The 15,105-nt window shown below is 35.5% G+C and overlaps 2 protein-coding genes across 2 annotated transcripts; one reads left to right on the forward strand and one right to left on the reverse strand.

Annotated features, from left to right (window-relative positions):
- Positions 1-2,134: 2,134 nt before the first annotated feature.
- Positions 2,135-4,854, reverse strand: LOC109192233. The gene is made up of 4 exons (XM_019342801.1): positions 4,710-4,854; positions 4,523-4,611; positions 2,920-3,112; positions 2,135-2,560 (listed from the first exon to the last, which is right to left on the reverse strand). The coding sequence occupies exons 2-4, from the start codon at positions 4,574-4,576 to the stop codon at positions 2,430-2,432; spliced, it is 378 nt and encodes a 125-aa protein (XP_019198346.1). The 5' UTR covers positions 4,577-4,611; positions 4,710-4,854; the 3' UTR covers positions 2,135-2,429.
- A 3,498-nt stretch (positions 4,855-8,352) lies between these two features.
- LOC109192611 (protein LUTEIN DEFICIENT 5, chloroplastic) lies at positions 8,353-14,142 on the forward strand. The gene is made up of 16 exons (XM_019343323.1): positions 8,353-8,660; positions 8,772-8,943; positions 9,166-9,382; positions 9,690-9,761; positions 9,896-10,006; positions 10,182-10,373; positions 10,468-10,629; positions 11,082-11,177; positions 11,264-11,365; positions 11,927-11,959; positions 12,106-12,186; positions 12,265-12,347; positions 12,754-12,885; positions 13,130-13,190; positions 13,357-13,422; positions 13,600-14,142. Exons 1-16 carry the CDS (start codon positions 8,549-8,551, stop codon positions 13,783-13,785), a joined length of 1,878 nt encoding a protein of 625 aa, XP_019198868.1. The 5' UTR covers positions 8,353-8,548; the 3' UTR covers positions 13,786-14,142.
- The last annotated feature ends 963 nt before the right edge of the window (positions 14,143-15,105 follow it).

A 15,105-nucleotide genomic window follows, 5' to 3' on the forward strand; every position in this document is an offset into this window, starting at 1 on the left:
GAAGAATATTAGACTTAATTTGGTGGGGTGCGCCAGGCCGATGCAGTAGTGCAACGCAACAGCGACGCTTAAAAGCCCAGGTAGCAAGCTACCTTAATGGGCTTTCCCCCTAAAAAAATTGAGTTAATATCGTGTGGACCATTGGCCCACGTATCAGATATTAAACTGATAAGAACAGATACTACACTTGATCTTAGCCAAAAGGCCGAGAAAGGTATGCTTTATCACAGCGTCGGCCTAGTTCTTTTATAGCATCTTACGTGCGTTCGCTCCCCCTGTTTAACCGATGTGGGACGCTAAGCTGCTCTCTTCTATATAAGAGAAGGGCGCGGAAAATGCCAAGTGCAAGTGAAGACTGAAGAGCGGGGAGTGGAGCCAACCCAGAAATCTTCTATGCTCTGAAACTCAAGCGAAGGGAAGGGATGCCGTGCTTCAACTCTCCTCACTGTTCCTCTTCTCTCCTTAACTTAAAATTTTCCGATTCTACTGCTAAGGAATCATTATTTCCTTCTTCCCGGCATCTGCTCCACTTTCCAAACAGGTACGATACTACCATTTTCTCTTTCCGAATCTTAATTTATGAATTCCATCAATTTGAATGAAATATTCGTTTGAAGTTGTCTAGTATTGTTTTTTACAGCGTTTTCTGATCCTCTTTATAATAATTTGTTTGTTTTTGTTTTTTCCATTGGGTTTGGATGGAATGCGTATGTAATCGCATTAGAACTGCTTAGTTCTACCGGCAATTTCAATTTTTAGTGACGCATTATTGGGAGGGTTTAGGAGTGTGGTTGATGATTGAGATTAACACATATTTATGTCTGGAATGGATCAAGTATGGCAGTTCAACCTGCTGCATTGTGGTCCCTATTCAATGAAATGAATCTAAAGGAGCTAAGGCAATTGTACATAGAAATTAGGGCACTTCTACTTCTGGGAGTAAGTTTTGAGGAAGCATTTTTGCCCTTAAAATTCCAGTGAAACTACAAACTGAACTGACCAAATATTTGATTATTGGAGTCTTGGAGATTGATTTATGTTTAGTTGGTTTGATTTGATTCCTTTTGAAATGACTGATATGTAAGCAAGTGCTTTGCATTTTTGTACTATTATCTGGAATGTAGGCAATATACATTTTTGTGAAAGCAATTGGTAATTGAGTTGGAATATGGAGTAGTTCCAATGAAAACAAACATATCATTTTGCCAAGGAAGTTCTTTGATTTTGTGTGAAGTGGTAAGTTCTTACGCTGATGCCCTGTTTTTTTGTCACTCTAGTATCATGGCGTTTGGTTCACTGTAATTTAGTTGTAATTGAATTGCAATTCAGTGGATGCCTCAATTACATTGTTTGGTTCTCCTTTTGTTGAATTGCAATTCAATGAATAAGAGAAAGGAAAAACATATGAAATGATATTACTAACATACACAAGGGTATTTTAGTCTTTATACGCCTTATTTCCTTCCCAATTCCAATAATTTTATTTCACCCTACCAAACAACGTAATTTGAATTCCTACTTTATTCCCACCGAATTACAATTCATTTTCCCCATAATTCCTTCCTTCCAACCAAATGTCCCATAAGAGAAGGGAATTATTGCGTACCTCCAGACGAACTAAATGACCTTTTAGCCCAAGACGTGCAAAGTGTGTCGACTTGGAGGGTCAGATAACTTGGGTCTGACCCCTCAGATGCACCCCAAAAAAAAGAAAAAAAAAAAAAGAAAAAAAGAAAAAAACCACAGCCATTCTCAAATCTCAATCATCCCATCAACACACTAGTTTGACTCAGGGTAATTCATACTCTGAAAAATTAGCATTCCAATTGGGTTGAATAAAGACAATATTGTCGATCTAGTTTCAAAATTCATTTACCAACCATCTAAACTGGTCTTCTCTATACCGAAACGCACCCAGAAAACATGTGAAGAGAATTTAAACAATGATTAAAATTTAGTATATTCAGTATGCAGTCTATAGTCTCGTCGCCAAGCAGAAAATATAGACAAAAGGTTTACATCATCATATTGTATATATATTTTCTAAGGAGAATCGATACTGAATTTGGGACATCACGTTTAGAGTCTCAGATCTAGATTTACATGACCGTGACTTAATTACATCACAACTAGATTACTGAATCTGGGACATCACGTTTAGAGTCTCAGATCTAGATTTACATGACTATGACTTAATTACATCACAACTAGATTACACAACTACAAAATTACGTATACAAGGGCTTGGACAACGGCCTGTAGTTTCCCCAAAGAACTAACACAAACGGCATAATGACAACATTAGGGATGCAAAAAGAAATTTGGAAAAAAAAAAAAAAAAAAAAAAAAAGTAAAACACATATGAAAGTGGTTTCCTACTTGTCATCTTCCTCTATGAAGAAAGTATACATGGACAAGTGAAAGGCAACTCAAGGTTCCAGCTTCAATGAGACCACTCTCGATTGCCTGTTGCGCTTGGCAGCCTTTGCAAAAACTACAGATAGGCATGATGGAGCCCACCATGGCTGGCGAACTTTTTGCTCCCCCTTTAAGCAAGCCACTGAAGAAAAGCATTGAATTAGTAAAGAAAGACAACATGGTTGGGTAGAACTATCTAAAGTTGTTTAGCACACATGTTTCATCCAGTGAATTAGGAAGTGGCAAATCCTAGTAGCATCAAAACACATAGTTGTCCTTGATGACGGGGGATTCAAGACCCACATAACTGGTCATTGAACAAAACTATCACAGAGGACAGTAATGCATTGGTTAACATTTTAAACTAAACTAGGCTACAATAATTGTTTATCCATTGGTTAACATTCCACAGCAGGGGCAATAATTTATCAAGATTTCACATTAAGCTTTGGGCAAAAATCATACAGCTTACGTGAGGGAGAGAGAGAGAGAGAGATGGACCTTTTATTCGTCGGAGCTCCTTACACAATGTAATGAAATCACCCCATTTCATGTGGCATCTTCTTATAAACCGTAATATCTGTTCAGTTGTGAACATGGACATCCCCTCCAAGTACTCTCCATTGACACCATTTTCTTTAAAAATTTGGCAATAGTTACCAAGATTTATTTCTTCTAGCCACAGGCCCACATCCTGGCAAAAAAGGTGTAGCCAAATGCAAGTTAGTTTACCAAATATCATAACACTTTATCTAAATTTCCCTCCAACCAGAGAGATTTATATGGTGGCATGGTCACATGGTGCAGACTTTTTATATTACTCTGTATAGTATATTATATTGGTCACTTTCTAATATTACACATCCACAATACTTAAATAATAAATAAATAAATAAATAAAAACATTGCACAATCCGAATGGAAGACATGAGCACTGAAAATGATTCAAATTTATGGCTTTGTCTATTAAATCTGGTAATGCTTAATACCAAGCTTAGGCATTCCCTTCTTCTTTGGAATCTTGTGAAAACATGTGCAAAACAATCAAAATATAGAGCCTATTAACACACTGCAGCTGCAGGACAGAAGCTTTCTTAAAAACCATGACGATTGACAGGAAGCAACGAAATAAACCTTCAGCAACACAAAAGGAAACTGAGGACTTCATCCATGTCTAGAATTCTTCCATGAATTAGTGGTATATGTATGTGTGTATATATATATATATATATATATATATATATATATATATATATATATATATATATATATATATCAGAACTTGTGTGAGGAGTCGTTTTAGGCCTTATTGATAGGCTGCTTCAACAAAACATTTTTCTTTTTAGCATCTATTTTTAAGTTCTGGTCCTAATAAGTGCTCAGTAAACTTACTAGCAAACCATGTGGCAGCCTCAGTCACTGGGGTTCTTTTGCTCTAACTCTCCAAGTATTCTAGGCCTATCAACATTCAACAATTTCAACTTGTCACTTATAGTGTCAAGCTACTTCACCTTTCCATCAGGTTCAAAAGAGAAATCTATTTTTGCATTCATTATGTTGACGCAGATTCCTAAGAAGAAAATAACCCCAAAGAATTACAACAATTATTAACTCTCTACAAAAGTACAAAGAGAGCGTTTGGTATCTCTAAATAATAAACAGACCACTAGAAAACTACTCCGTATAAGGTTTGAAGACCAAACTGTATATATAGAGTGTGTAAACAGTCATGTTTAACCCTTGCTCGAATTCAACCTTCACTTTTCAATCTGCTAAATCTCCAACTCGATAAAAGTAAAACAGAAACTACAGCCGCAAAAACTTTTAGATATCCTATTTTCTGTCCTGGTAAAGTACAAACAAGCTACTCAAGGATCAAGGTTCTAACATTTTAGCAACTACCTGTGCATTTTGCCATTTTGCCATTTTGCCGTTGAGCTATAAGATGCTAGAATAACTAATCAGTTTCCGAGAAGTTGCAGAGTAACGTAATTCACAAAATCAATATTAGAAAACACCGAAAATTTAAGCACGAGACCGCGATCCAATAACAGCAACAAAAACGAGATCTGCCGGGGAATTATGAGAAGAAAATCGGAAATACCTCCACAGTCCAAATGAAGAAATCGAGAATCTCCGGCAGCTTGTCTCTGCTCATCGCTCGAAATCCAAGCGCAAAAAGCGAGTATAAACCTAAGAAATTCCCCGGAAACGGAAGTCAGATCATGCGAATTCCGCCTACAATTATTGAAAGACGATGGAACGCAAAGTGCGCAATTATGGAGTCGTACCTGTACTGAGCTCGTAGGGCTTTCACTTCACATCCACATCTGATTTGGAGTGCAGAAAGACTGGGAGTGAAGAGAGGACTGGTGGTTACCTGAGTGGGTTGTTTTCTTGCTTCTGTATTGTTTCCTTTGGCTTGTTTTTTTTTTTTTTTTTTTTTCACTTTAGCGTTAGTTTATATAACCACCCCGCGGCACTTTTCCTATAGTCCAGTGGAGATGTCCAAACCCCAACACTGGGCCCCATTAGGTGAATTGCTCCTGGTTTTTTTAGTACCAACCTCAGAATTAATAATATCCTACATTTTAGTACAAAAATAATAATAATATCCTACATTTTAGTACTAAAATAATAATAATATCCTACATTTGTCGGACTGGAGTGTGGGGACCTCTAGGATTTGAGATTTAATCTTTTGAGAAAAAAATAATATCCTATATTTTTCCACCACTTAGTTTAAGTGGTCGGATCAATCAACTTATATTTCATTTTTTAATAATAGAGTGAGAGTTTAAAATTCACAAAAAATCCGAAACATATACCAATTAGTAATTGATTGTACTAATTTCCGGTTGTTAGTTGTATGTACTGTATGTAATATTTATGTGAATGTAAGCAATGAACAAGGAGAAAATCCATAAAGATAGCTAAAATGCTTCTCTTATTAAATGTTGTTCTTTCTTTGTATGTGAAGAGAGAAGGAAGAGAGAATAGTGTAGAGAGAAGGAGAAAATAATGGAAATGAACCAAAGGCCCTTAACTTTGAGGGCCAAAAGCCCTTTTATAGGCCCAAGGGAGGTGGCGGGTACCCGCCACCTCTGACTCCAACCTACAGACTGGGAATCGAATCGTTTGGCTCTGACCCGACTATAAGTGGGAACACGGACTTGGGGTATATAATCTATCAGTAGTGTTGAGAACTCAAAGTCCAACAGCTCTTTATGAGCAAAAGTATATATGTTGGGATAAGAACCTAGAGGCTCCTTAAATAATTTACCAGTTTTTTCTTTCAACAACTGTAGAGACAGGATCTTCGGAATTTAAAACTAATTTAATGAAGTCTGGATACATGATGTTAATAAATAAATAAATACATACATATATAAGTATATTCATGTATATAGATATGTGCGATGTAATTGTATTTATTTATTTATTTATTTTTTTTTTTTTTGCTTAAAAATTCATTTAATTCAGTAGCTGGATAATAAGAACAAAATAAGTGAGTTGTAATTCAAGCATAAAATCATAAAATATGCTGATCAATGATGTTAGGTCAAGCAAAACAGAATCATATAATAATGAAATAACATCAACATGTGCTGATTAGGCAATGGAATCTGGTAAAATTTGTGAACTTAAATGGAGCTAAAATTTGGATTACAAAGCAGTAAGAGCAACACAAGATCTGTAAAACTGCTATTAGGGTAAACATATATATTGAGGTCTTCTTTGAACTTTGATTGACCTTCTTCTAGGGTAAAATCATTAACTTGGTATGATTTGTTGGGTTGGAGATTCAAATTATTTAGTGAAAGTGGGCCAAAATGCTAAATTTGTTTGCAGGCACCAACCCAGATTTACCTGTTTTCTCTTTGCAGCACACCAACTGAAAGTGACACAGAAACTCGTGAAGGGCAGAATGGATTAAACTCTCATATCTATCTTAAATTCTTATAAATTTTTCTCCTCAGAAAGAACACTTGTCCAATTTATGCAGGAATTTATTTCTGAATCTCTATATGATAGACCTGTAGTTTTCAGAACGTTGCTGTCGTTCCCCTGTGCAATTGGCATACCACGTTCTTGCCACGTCATGTTAGTGAGCCTCCTCTCCTCTCCTCTGCTCTCATCTTCTTTGTCCCCTTGCGTCACTGCCCAATCCTCCGTGGATAATGCAACTGGATTTATTACCGCTTATTGGTGCAATCGTTCTTGGATTGATCACAATATCGGGGTTCATTATTAAAATTTTTAGATTTTTTTTTAAGTTCTACTACATGTACTTCATAACTTTACTCCTTAAATTTTACACCCATATGTGACCGGTTTTGATAAGTTATTTTTTTCATGTGAGTTCCAATACAAGTGTTTATATCAATGATTTTGTGTGTGAGAGTACACATAGCATTTTTCTTATTTTTCACATTACACTGTTATCCGTATTATTGTACTTAGGGTGAAAAGAAATCGGACTAACCGAAAAATCAAGTAATCAACCATTGAAAACTGAACTTCCTGGATATTTTGATTTTCGGTTTGATTTCAGTTATTAAGATTAAAAAAAATTGGTTATTTCGATTTTTTGATTGATTATCAATTTTTAAGAGAAAATCTAAACCCGAAGATTAATCTAAATTTTTTTTTTTAAAAAAAAAACCTCATCTCATTTATATTTTGCAAGTCTATAGACTACCACGTTAATTTTAATAACTTATTGAATTGCACATCATTTGTGTATAAATATAGTTCATTTTATATCTCACTAAATTACTGTTATACTTGAGGCCATTAATTTTAATTGATTATAAATACTAAGATATTGTTTTTTTCTTTGAATAATTTAGTCTTTTAGCATTTGCCAAATACATAAAATAAATGTGGCTATTTTACTAAATGAAATTGGTTATATTTAACTGACCAAAAATCGTCAATTTTGGTTAAATCGATTATGAAGGTTCAGTTAAAAATTCTGTTATTTCGATTGTTAACCTAAAATCAATCGGTGCTCAACCCTAATTGTATTATGTCTTATAGTTAGGAGGGTTCAATCATTAACTTCAAATTGAATTAATTAAGGTTGTGTTTGGAAACCGAAAAAATGATTTCTGAAAATTAATTTTTTTGGTTTTCAGTGTTTGGATAAGCATGGAAAATAGAAGTCAATGGAAAATGGCTTTCAGTCAATGAGAAAAATGACTTTGTTTAATGGAAAATACCTTTCTCTTTTTTAGGGATGTCATTTTCCAGAGTCACACACAACCCTTGGTCTTCATTTTCTTTTTACTGGTGACAACTGCAAAATAGGAGATCGCAGAGCCCATTCTTTTGCCATGGGAGATGCTTTCAAAGCTTTGATCGGCCATGTAGGATCGCAATTTCAAAGTCATGGCATCATCGTTTTTCACCAAAAAATTACAAAGACGCGGGGAGGTTGTTTGACCAACTGAATTAATTCAATTACTTATCAAACTAACTTTTTAAATAGCTAATAAAAAGTTTTACTATTAATTTAACCCCTATTAATAGTTCGGTTAAATTGGATTATATCTTAGACTTTACGAACTTGTCCCTAAGTTCATGAGAAAGTAAATTGAATCAATCTAATTTTGATATTATACATTTTTATACACAAATAACTCAATAAAAACTTAAACCTTTAATGTCGACAAGAATTGAACTCCGTCTTATTATTGATAAAAACAAGTGATATTTTTCATTTACATTGCCTTCATACAAAAGTTCAAAAGATTTCTCTCTTTTTTTTGTTAGGTAAAAATAATTCTCTTGGATAATACACCGAGTGACCGAGAGGCTAAAAACAAAAAACAAAAAAAAGGAATCACCTTGATTCCTTCTGATAATGATGCCAAAAAACAGGAAAGCGAAAAAAAAAAAAAAAAAAAGAAATTTGAAAAAGAATAAGCGCATACGGCGGGAGTCGACGGTTGAGGGTATCTTTGTGCACTGGTGTAATACCAACTGAAGAAAGATTCCCTTCACCCATCCTCTGTAGCTTAGCGAACGGTTTTAGAGTGCGCCACATCGTTTAACACGAAAACTCATATCCTCCATCTTCAAATCTCTTTCTCTTTCTCTCTCATCGCATAATCATCTTGCTAAAATGGCAGCTAGCTCCGTTCCAATGCTTCAATTCCCAGCGCAATCCCTTCATTCTAAGTCTCCTTCTTCCACCACTTTCAGATCCCTTACTTTTTCACTTCCCAAATTAACTGGTATACCTCTCTCTCTCTTTCTCTATCTTTATCTCTGTTATATGCGTGTTTGTGTGTGAAATTGCTGCATAGTTTAGGCATAGTTATCGTTTTATTTATTTATTTTTGCAGGAAATTCAGGGAGGTATAGTGTAATCCGGTGTTGTTCTTCGAGTGGAAGAAAGCCGGATGGTTATTCCGCGGAAAAGGAAGTGAAGACGGTCGAGAAGATTCTAGAAGAGAAACGGAGAGCGGAGTTGTCGGCTCGTATTGCTTCCGGGGAGTTTACTGTTGAGCAATCTGGGTACGTAAGGTGTAGGGCTTAGACAGGTCACTCACTGAAAGGATAAGGACAGTAAGGACTAAAAGAAGTAGCATTTTATGATTTTACTGTGTTAGGACCAAAGTGGACCCGCGGATTTGTTACTGTTGGTTATTTTCTGGAAATCAAGACGATAACCTCATTTTCTTCTTTGTAATAGATGTTTTTAGCTGAATGAGTTCAATCTTTTGTTCTTGGAACTAGGATTCCATCAATCCTCGTCGATGGGCTATCGAGATTGGGTGTCCCTAAGGGGTTTCTTGAATTTTTGTCTAAAATGTTGGGCGGCAGTGAAGGATATCCTCAGATTCCGGAGGCAAAAGGAGCTATTCAGGCCATTAGGAGTGAAGCCTTTTTCATCCCACTGTATGAGCTTTACCTAACTTATGGTGGAATATTCAGATTGACATTTGGCCCCAAGGTTTGTCATTTTCTTGTGTAATCTTCTTTTCCATATCTCACGTGGGTGGTTAGTTTATTATTAGAAGCACACTGCAATGGTTTCTGTATGACTATAATACTTGTATTTGTGAGCATATAGCCATTACTGTGCAATCCAACTATCAGCTTAAGCTTTTAGTTGAGATGGAGCACATGCTTCAATTTGGTATTAGAGCCAGACCAAAGGTCATGGGTTTGAATCTCAGCGCCACTCATAAGCTTTTAGTTGAGATGGACCACATGCTTCAATTGTATTGACTAATGAGTAATGATTGTGTGTTATGCAGTCTTTCTTAATTGTATCAGATCCTTCTATTGCCAAACACATATTAAAAGACAATTCAAAGGCTTATTCCAAGGTTAGTTGGTCTTTTTTTTTACTTGACTCAATTTTCACATAACATTTGGTTCCCTGTGAATGGAGGAGGGAGGGCGGGGGGGACAATTGGATCTTAACTTCAAAGCTAATTCTTCAAAACATCTTCATGTCCAGGGTATCCTAGCTGAAATTTTGGATTTTGTAATGGGGAAGGGACTCATCCCTGCAGATGGGGAGATATGGCGTGTCAGGCGGCGTGCTATTGTTCCAGCATTGCACCAGAAGGTATCAGAACGTTCTATGGCCTTTTTGTGGTCTATATATATCTCACCACTTATTTTTTTACGTTTTCTGTTGCTCATTCTTGTGAGTGAACTTAAGAAAAGAGAAAATAGGGAAATGTAATGAATGAGGTGCTTCTACTTTAGGTGTTGTTATCTTTTGCCATTGCTTATTGTAGTATGTAGCAAAAATGATTGGCTTGTTTGGACAAGCAACCGATAGATTGTGTAGTAAACTCGATGCTGCCGCATCGGATGGAGAAGATATGGAGATGGAGTCCCTTTTCTCACGCTTAACACTGGATATCATTGGAAAAGCTGTATTCAATTATGAATTTGATTCATTAAAAGTTGATGCTGGTATAGTTGAGGTAATTCTCTACTGGTTGTTGCTAATGAGTTCAAGTCTACACCTGTTTAGTTTTTGCTTAATTTTTTGTGTTTTCTTTATTTTACCTAGAGCAGGCTGTATATACTGTCTTGCGTGAAGCAGAAGATCGAAGTGTTGCACCAATTCCATTTTGGGAGATTCCCATATGGAAAGACTTTTCACCTAAGCTGAAAAAGGTCAACACAGCACTCAAGTTGATTAATGGCACTCTGGATGATCTGATTGCGATATGTAAGGTAATGCCATTTTGTTGGTTTTGCATATATTGTGAAACCTAGATACTTTCTTTATTAAAGTCTAAAAAATAGCTTTCACTCCTCTCTTTGGTTCACTTGTCCTTACAAAAATACTCCGTATAATTCAAAGATCACATTTTCTACCTTAAGTAAAAAGCTGGTTAATTCCAAAGTGTCAATCTCCAGTGTAGCGGAGAGAATAGTGCTTTTGCTAAGAAGCTTTGGTATTAATTCTATGATGCCTTGTGCAGCTTTATTTGCTTTGATCTTTTCTGCTAACTTTATCCTGTTTTGGTATTTTCAGTGCATATGAATAGTGCTATATTTAAAGTCTTCCAAAAAAGTTTGTTCATTAGTTCAATGCTGCTTTAGTGCCTTTTAGAAATTCAATTTGCTTAGATTTTTGCTTCTAACTACATCATAATCGATTTTTACATCAAAATATATTGCAGAGGATGGTTGATGAAGAAGAGTTACAGTTTCATGAGGAATACATGAACGAACAAGATCCTAGTATCCTCCATTTTCTGTTGGCATCAGGGGATGATGTATGACATGGTGTCTCTGTTGGATGTATAAGTGTATTTATATCCAAAACAATTTGGTGCAAAGGTTCTCATACATTAATTTGTAGGTCTCAAGCAAGCAACTTCGTGATGATTTGATGACCATGCTTATAGCTGGACATGAAACATCGGCTGCAGTGCTGACTTGGACATTTTATCTTCTTTCCAAGGTTGTTCCACCCTTCCAAACATCTTTTTCTCTTCATTTCCTGTACATTTATAACCTCAAACGAACCTGCCCATTTAGGTTTACAGGAGTTCATACACATTTCTTCTGTAAAGTAGCATTGCTTGTGTGATCTCTCCCTTCTAGATATCCAACATTTCATTGAAAACCTTAATTCTTTAAATGAACTGATGTATATATGTACGTGTGTGTGTGTGTATTATCACGTGATGTCCTTTAATTTCTTTATCCTTTTCCTAGCTCATTTGTTTCTCTTGGTTTACTAGAATTTATAATTGCAATTTCAGTTACACCATCAATATTGGTGAAAAAAAAGTGATACTCTTACTTCCATTTAACTTAAAGTACCATAGGTACATAGTTCATTGTTAAACAATTTTACTTCTGTTGACATTATGACAGAATACTTGTGTTTGTATATCTGTGTTTATAGTAAACAAGTTATCATGATAGAAGTTCTTTTTGACCTGTATTTTCATTGGAAAGGCATGAAAAACAGCTTGCAATAATTTTTGTAACTTTCCTTCGTCTTTGATGCTTGCAGGAACCTAGTGTTGTGGCCAAGCTTCAAGATGAGGTATACTAAATAATAGGATGGAGTACTTTTTTTTTCCCCCATCACTACTTTACTAGTATATTAAGGCACTTTCCACATCCACAAAAGGGGAAAAAAAACAAGAATGAAGCTTACATGTATCTTGTCCCTTGTGTTGTTGTTTGTAGGTTGATTCAGTCCTAGGTGACCGATATCCAACCATTGAAGATGTGAAGAAACTCAAATATACTACTCGAGTGATTAATGAAGTGAGAGAACGTATTCGAATTTTGCACAGAAGTCTGTTTTGTACTTGAGTTATTTATTGGGTTTTTGTTACTTTGCAGTCTTTGCGACTATATCCACAGCCACCCGTCTTGATTCGCCGTTCTCTTGAGGATGATGTACTTGGAAAATACCCAATTAAAAGGTTATATTGAAAACCACTCTTGACATCCTACTTATGGTGTAAACTGTAAACATTGCCTACATATCCAAATGGAATTTCAAAATTATGGGTGGCATTACCTAAGATCCTTATCTGAAGGTTTGTTTATGCATATTTTTCTTTTCCTTGGACATTCCATAGATACACTTTATCACCGTCCCAATGTTTTCTTGTTTACAATTAATATTTGCCTCATGCTCAAGGACCTTTATCAAATGGTACTCAGATCTTGTACCTGTTTTTAGTTTCCTTATCTCAAAGTAGTCAATTCCAAAACATTGAAATTTATTATGTAATTTTACTTTTGAATTAGTTACTTGGACTGGATGTTATATGCTTTGACTTGCTTTTACCTTTGCAGTACCTAAAATTGTTAAGCATTTGTCAGGGGCGAAGATATATTCATTTCTGTATGGAACTTACACCGGTCCCCCAACCATTGGGAAGATGCTGATAGGTTTAATCCCGAAAGATGGTCTATAGATGGACCTAATCCAAATGAAACAAACCAAAATTTCAGGTAAAGTGTTGCATTTTGCATTTTCAATGCTCATTCTGTAAACTAAGTCAGCTGTAATAAGATGCTTTCCACAGAGCATTTTTAAGCAACAGATTATTGCCTGTAATAGAAGAGTTGGGGCAGTGAAGATGTTCCATTTTAGGAATTTGGAATTTAGGATTCGCCTTCAATGTAATTTTCTCTTTTTATTTCTCAAGATGGAAATAAACTTATATGATGTGTATATTGTTTATTGTTCTTTCAGTTACTTGCCATTTGGTGGAGGCCCAAGGAAGTGTATTGGAGACATGTTTGCCACATTTGAGGTAATCTTTCGAAATCTAACCTCCTGGAATAGTGCGAGGCAAGTGGTAGATAATTTTGTGACTAAAATTTGACAACAATTGTGTCCAGCCTATTTTTCATGAAAAAATGAAAATATTCATTTTTGTCTTATAAAGCACCCGCTGACTTGAGATTGTCAATTTGCAGACAGTTGTTGCCGTTGCAATGCTTATTCGAAGATTTGAATTTCAACTTGCTATCGGAGCTCCACCTGTAAGTTTATATTTTTTCTTCTTCCTGATTTAGTCTTTTTCAGGCATTGCCTTTGGTATCTATCTCCCTTTCAGGACCGTTCTTGGCACACACTACTATAAGACTTAAGAAGTTTATTGTGAAGGAATATATCCCAATCTGCACCAAATTAGTCTAAACTGGTCCAATTGCGTGCAGGTTGAGATGACCACAGGGGCAACAATTCACACTACACAAGGTTTAAAGATGACCGTCACACGGAGGATAAGACCTCCAGTGGTTCCAACATTGGAGATGCCACTACTGGAGGTAGGTTCCTCGGCAGATGTCTCAAACATAACAGATCAAAAAGGTGAGGTCTCTGCTGCGAGATCTTCAGTTTAGTTTTGGCCCCAAAGAACTTAACACCCAGCATAATCACAAGAACGAACGCCTTGTGTTAGTTACCGGCTTCATCAATCATGACTCTTTGCTGGCGGGTAAGTTTTTCATATGGGGTTGATCTCTATATTGTAATTTGATGAGCCAAAGAGATCTTTCTTTGCATTGCATTGTAGCAAGTTATTAAAATGAACCCCCAATTCTTTGTGTGAATTAGGAAAATTATAACAGTCCAGCATATAGTGTGTAATCAATTATTATGGGATATTAATGTATAGTAATGAAGCATGAATCCTAAGAACAATTTGAACTGCCACTTAAAAGAATGGTGTGCAGCCCAAATTTGAAAGTCTCTAGATATATCTTGCGTTTATTTCAATTTTTCCCTTTTTATTTCTCTAATTTTTCATTGTCTATTATTTATTTAATAAAAACTGATTAAGTAAATATATTTTTCAAATTTTCATACAACAAATCTCTGATTCGTAAATGGTGTTTTTTTTTTTTAAAGAATTCAAAAGCTGGGGGTATTTGTAAAGAATAATATTTTAAAAGTAAGGTGTAAAAGTGTACATTGAAAAAAAATGAAGGAAATAATGCATTTTTGGTGCTAAGTTATATTTGTGATAGAGACTTAATCTTTGAGTTATATGTGTGACCATCTTTAACTTTTAAATTATACATGGAGTGACGACTTTAGTCGTTGAAGGATTACATGATGTGGTAGAAATAATTTTTGAAGAATTAAAATTGCCATTTCGTATATAACTTAGAGATTAAAGATGATCAAACATATAATTTAGAGACTAAATTTGTACTACGAGTATGACGAAAAATATAATTTTCTCAAAAAATGAAATATGATAAAGTAGAGGGGGGAATATGATATACACATATGGCGGGAGTTGATAACCTTGGGGCTCACATGCGTAGCCATACATACACACTGCCCGAGCAGAGCAGAGGAATGGGAGAATCGAGACAAGGCAACTTAACACAGTTGGAAAAAAATCTATGGCATAAAAAGCAAAGCTGGCGCTGGAACCTTGGTGGGCCCTTCGTATTCAAATTTCTGCCCGCCCGCCCGCCCGCCCTTGATGCAGTCTACCACTACCACGTCGCAGTAGTTCACACACCGGACTGAAATCAACTCAACCAAAACAAATCTTAAATTTAAATTTTGCAATTCGAATAATTAATTAAATCTTATTTTTAAACAATAATTAATTAAATCTTGAGAATATAAAAGTTCAACTTCATTAAACTAATTGTTCGACTAATTTAACTATGATTGTCTTTTATGTGAGTCTAGTTTGATCTTTT

Source organism: Ipomoea nil, unplaced genomic scaffold (genome assembly GCF_001879475.1).
Source record: "Ipomoea nil cultivar Tokyo-kokei standard unplaced genomic scaffold, Asagao_1.1 scaffold1770, whole genome shotgun sequence".
Lineage (NCBI taxonomy): Eukaryota > Viridiplantae > Streptophyta > Magnoliopsida > Solanales > Convolvulaceae > Ipomoea > Ipomoea nil.

What these genes read in the sequence shown, in the direction of transcription:
- LOC109192233 (XM_019342801.1), bottom strand. Translation starts at nt 4,576, where the DNA reads ATGAGCAGAGACAAGCTGCCGGAGATTCTCGATTTCTTCATTTGGACT. An exon ending in TCTTCATTTGGACTGTGGAG is followed by an intron (nt 3,113 to 4,522) that starts GTATTTCCGATT and finishes CTTTTTTGCCAG; the next exon opens with GATGTGGGCCTGTGGCTAGA. An exon ending in GGAGCTCCGACGAATAAAAG is followed by an intron (nt 2,561 to 2,919) that starts GTCCATCTCTCT and finishes GCTTTTCTTCAG; the next exon opens with TGGCTTGCTTAAAGGGGGAG.
- LOC109192611 (XM_019343323.1), top strand. Translation starts at nt 8,549, where the DNA reads ATGGCAGCTAGCTCCGTTCCAATGCTTCAATTCCCAGCGCAATCCCTT. An exon ending in ATCTGATTGCGATATGTAAG is followed by an intron (nt 10,630 to 11,081) that starts GTAATGCCATTT and finishes AATATATTGCAG; the next exon opens with AGGATGGTTGATGAAGAAGA. An exon ending in TTGCTATCGGAGCTCCACCT is followed by an intron (nt 13,423 to 13,599) that starts GTAAGTTTATAT and finishes AATTGCGTGCAG; the next exon opens with GTTGAGATGACCACAGGGGC.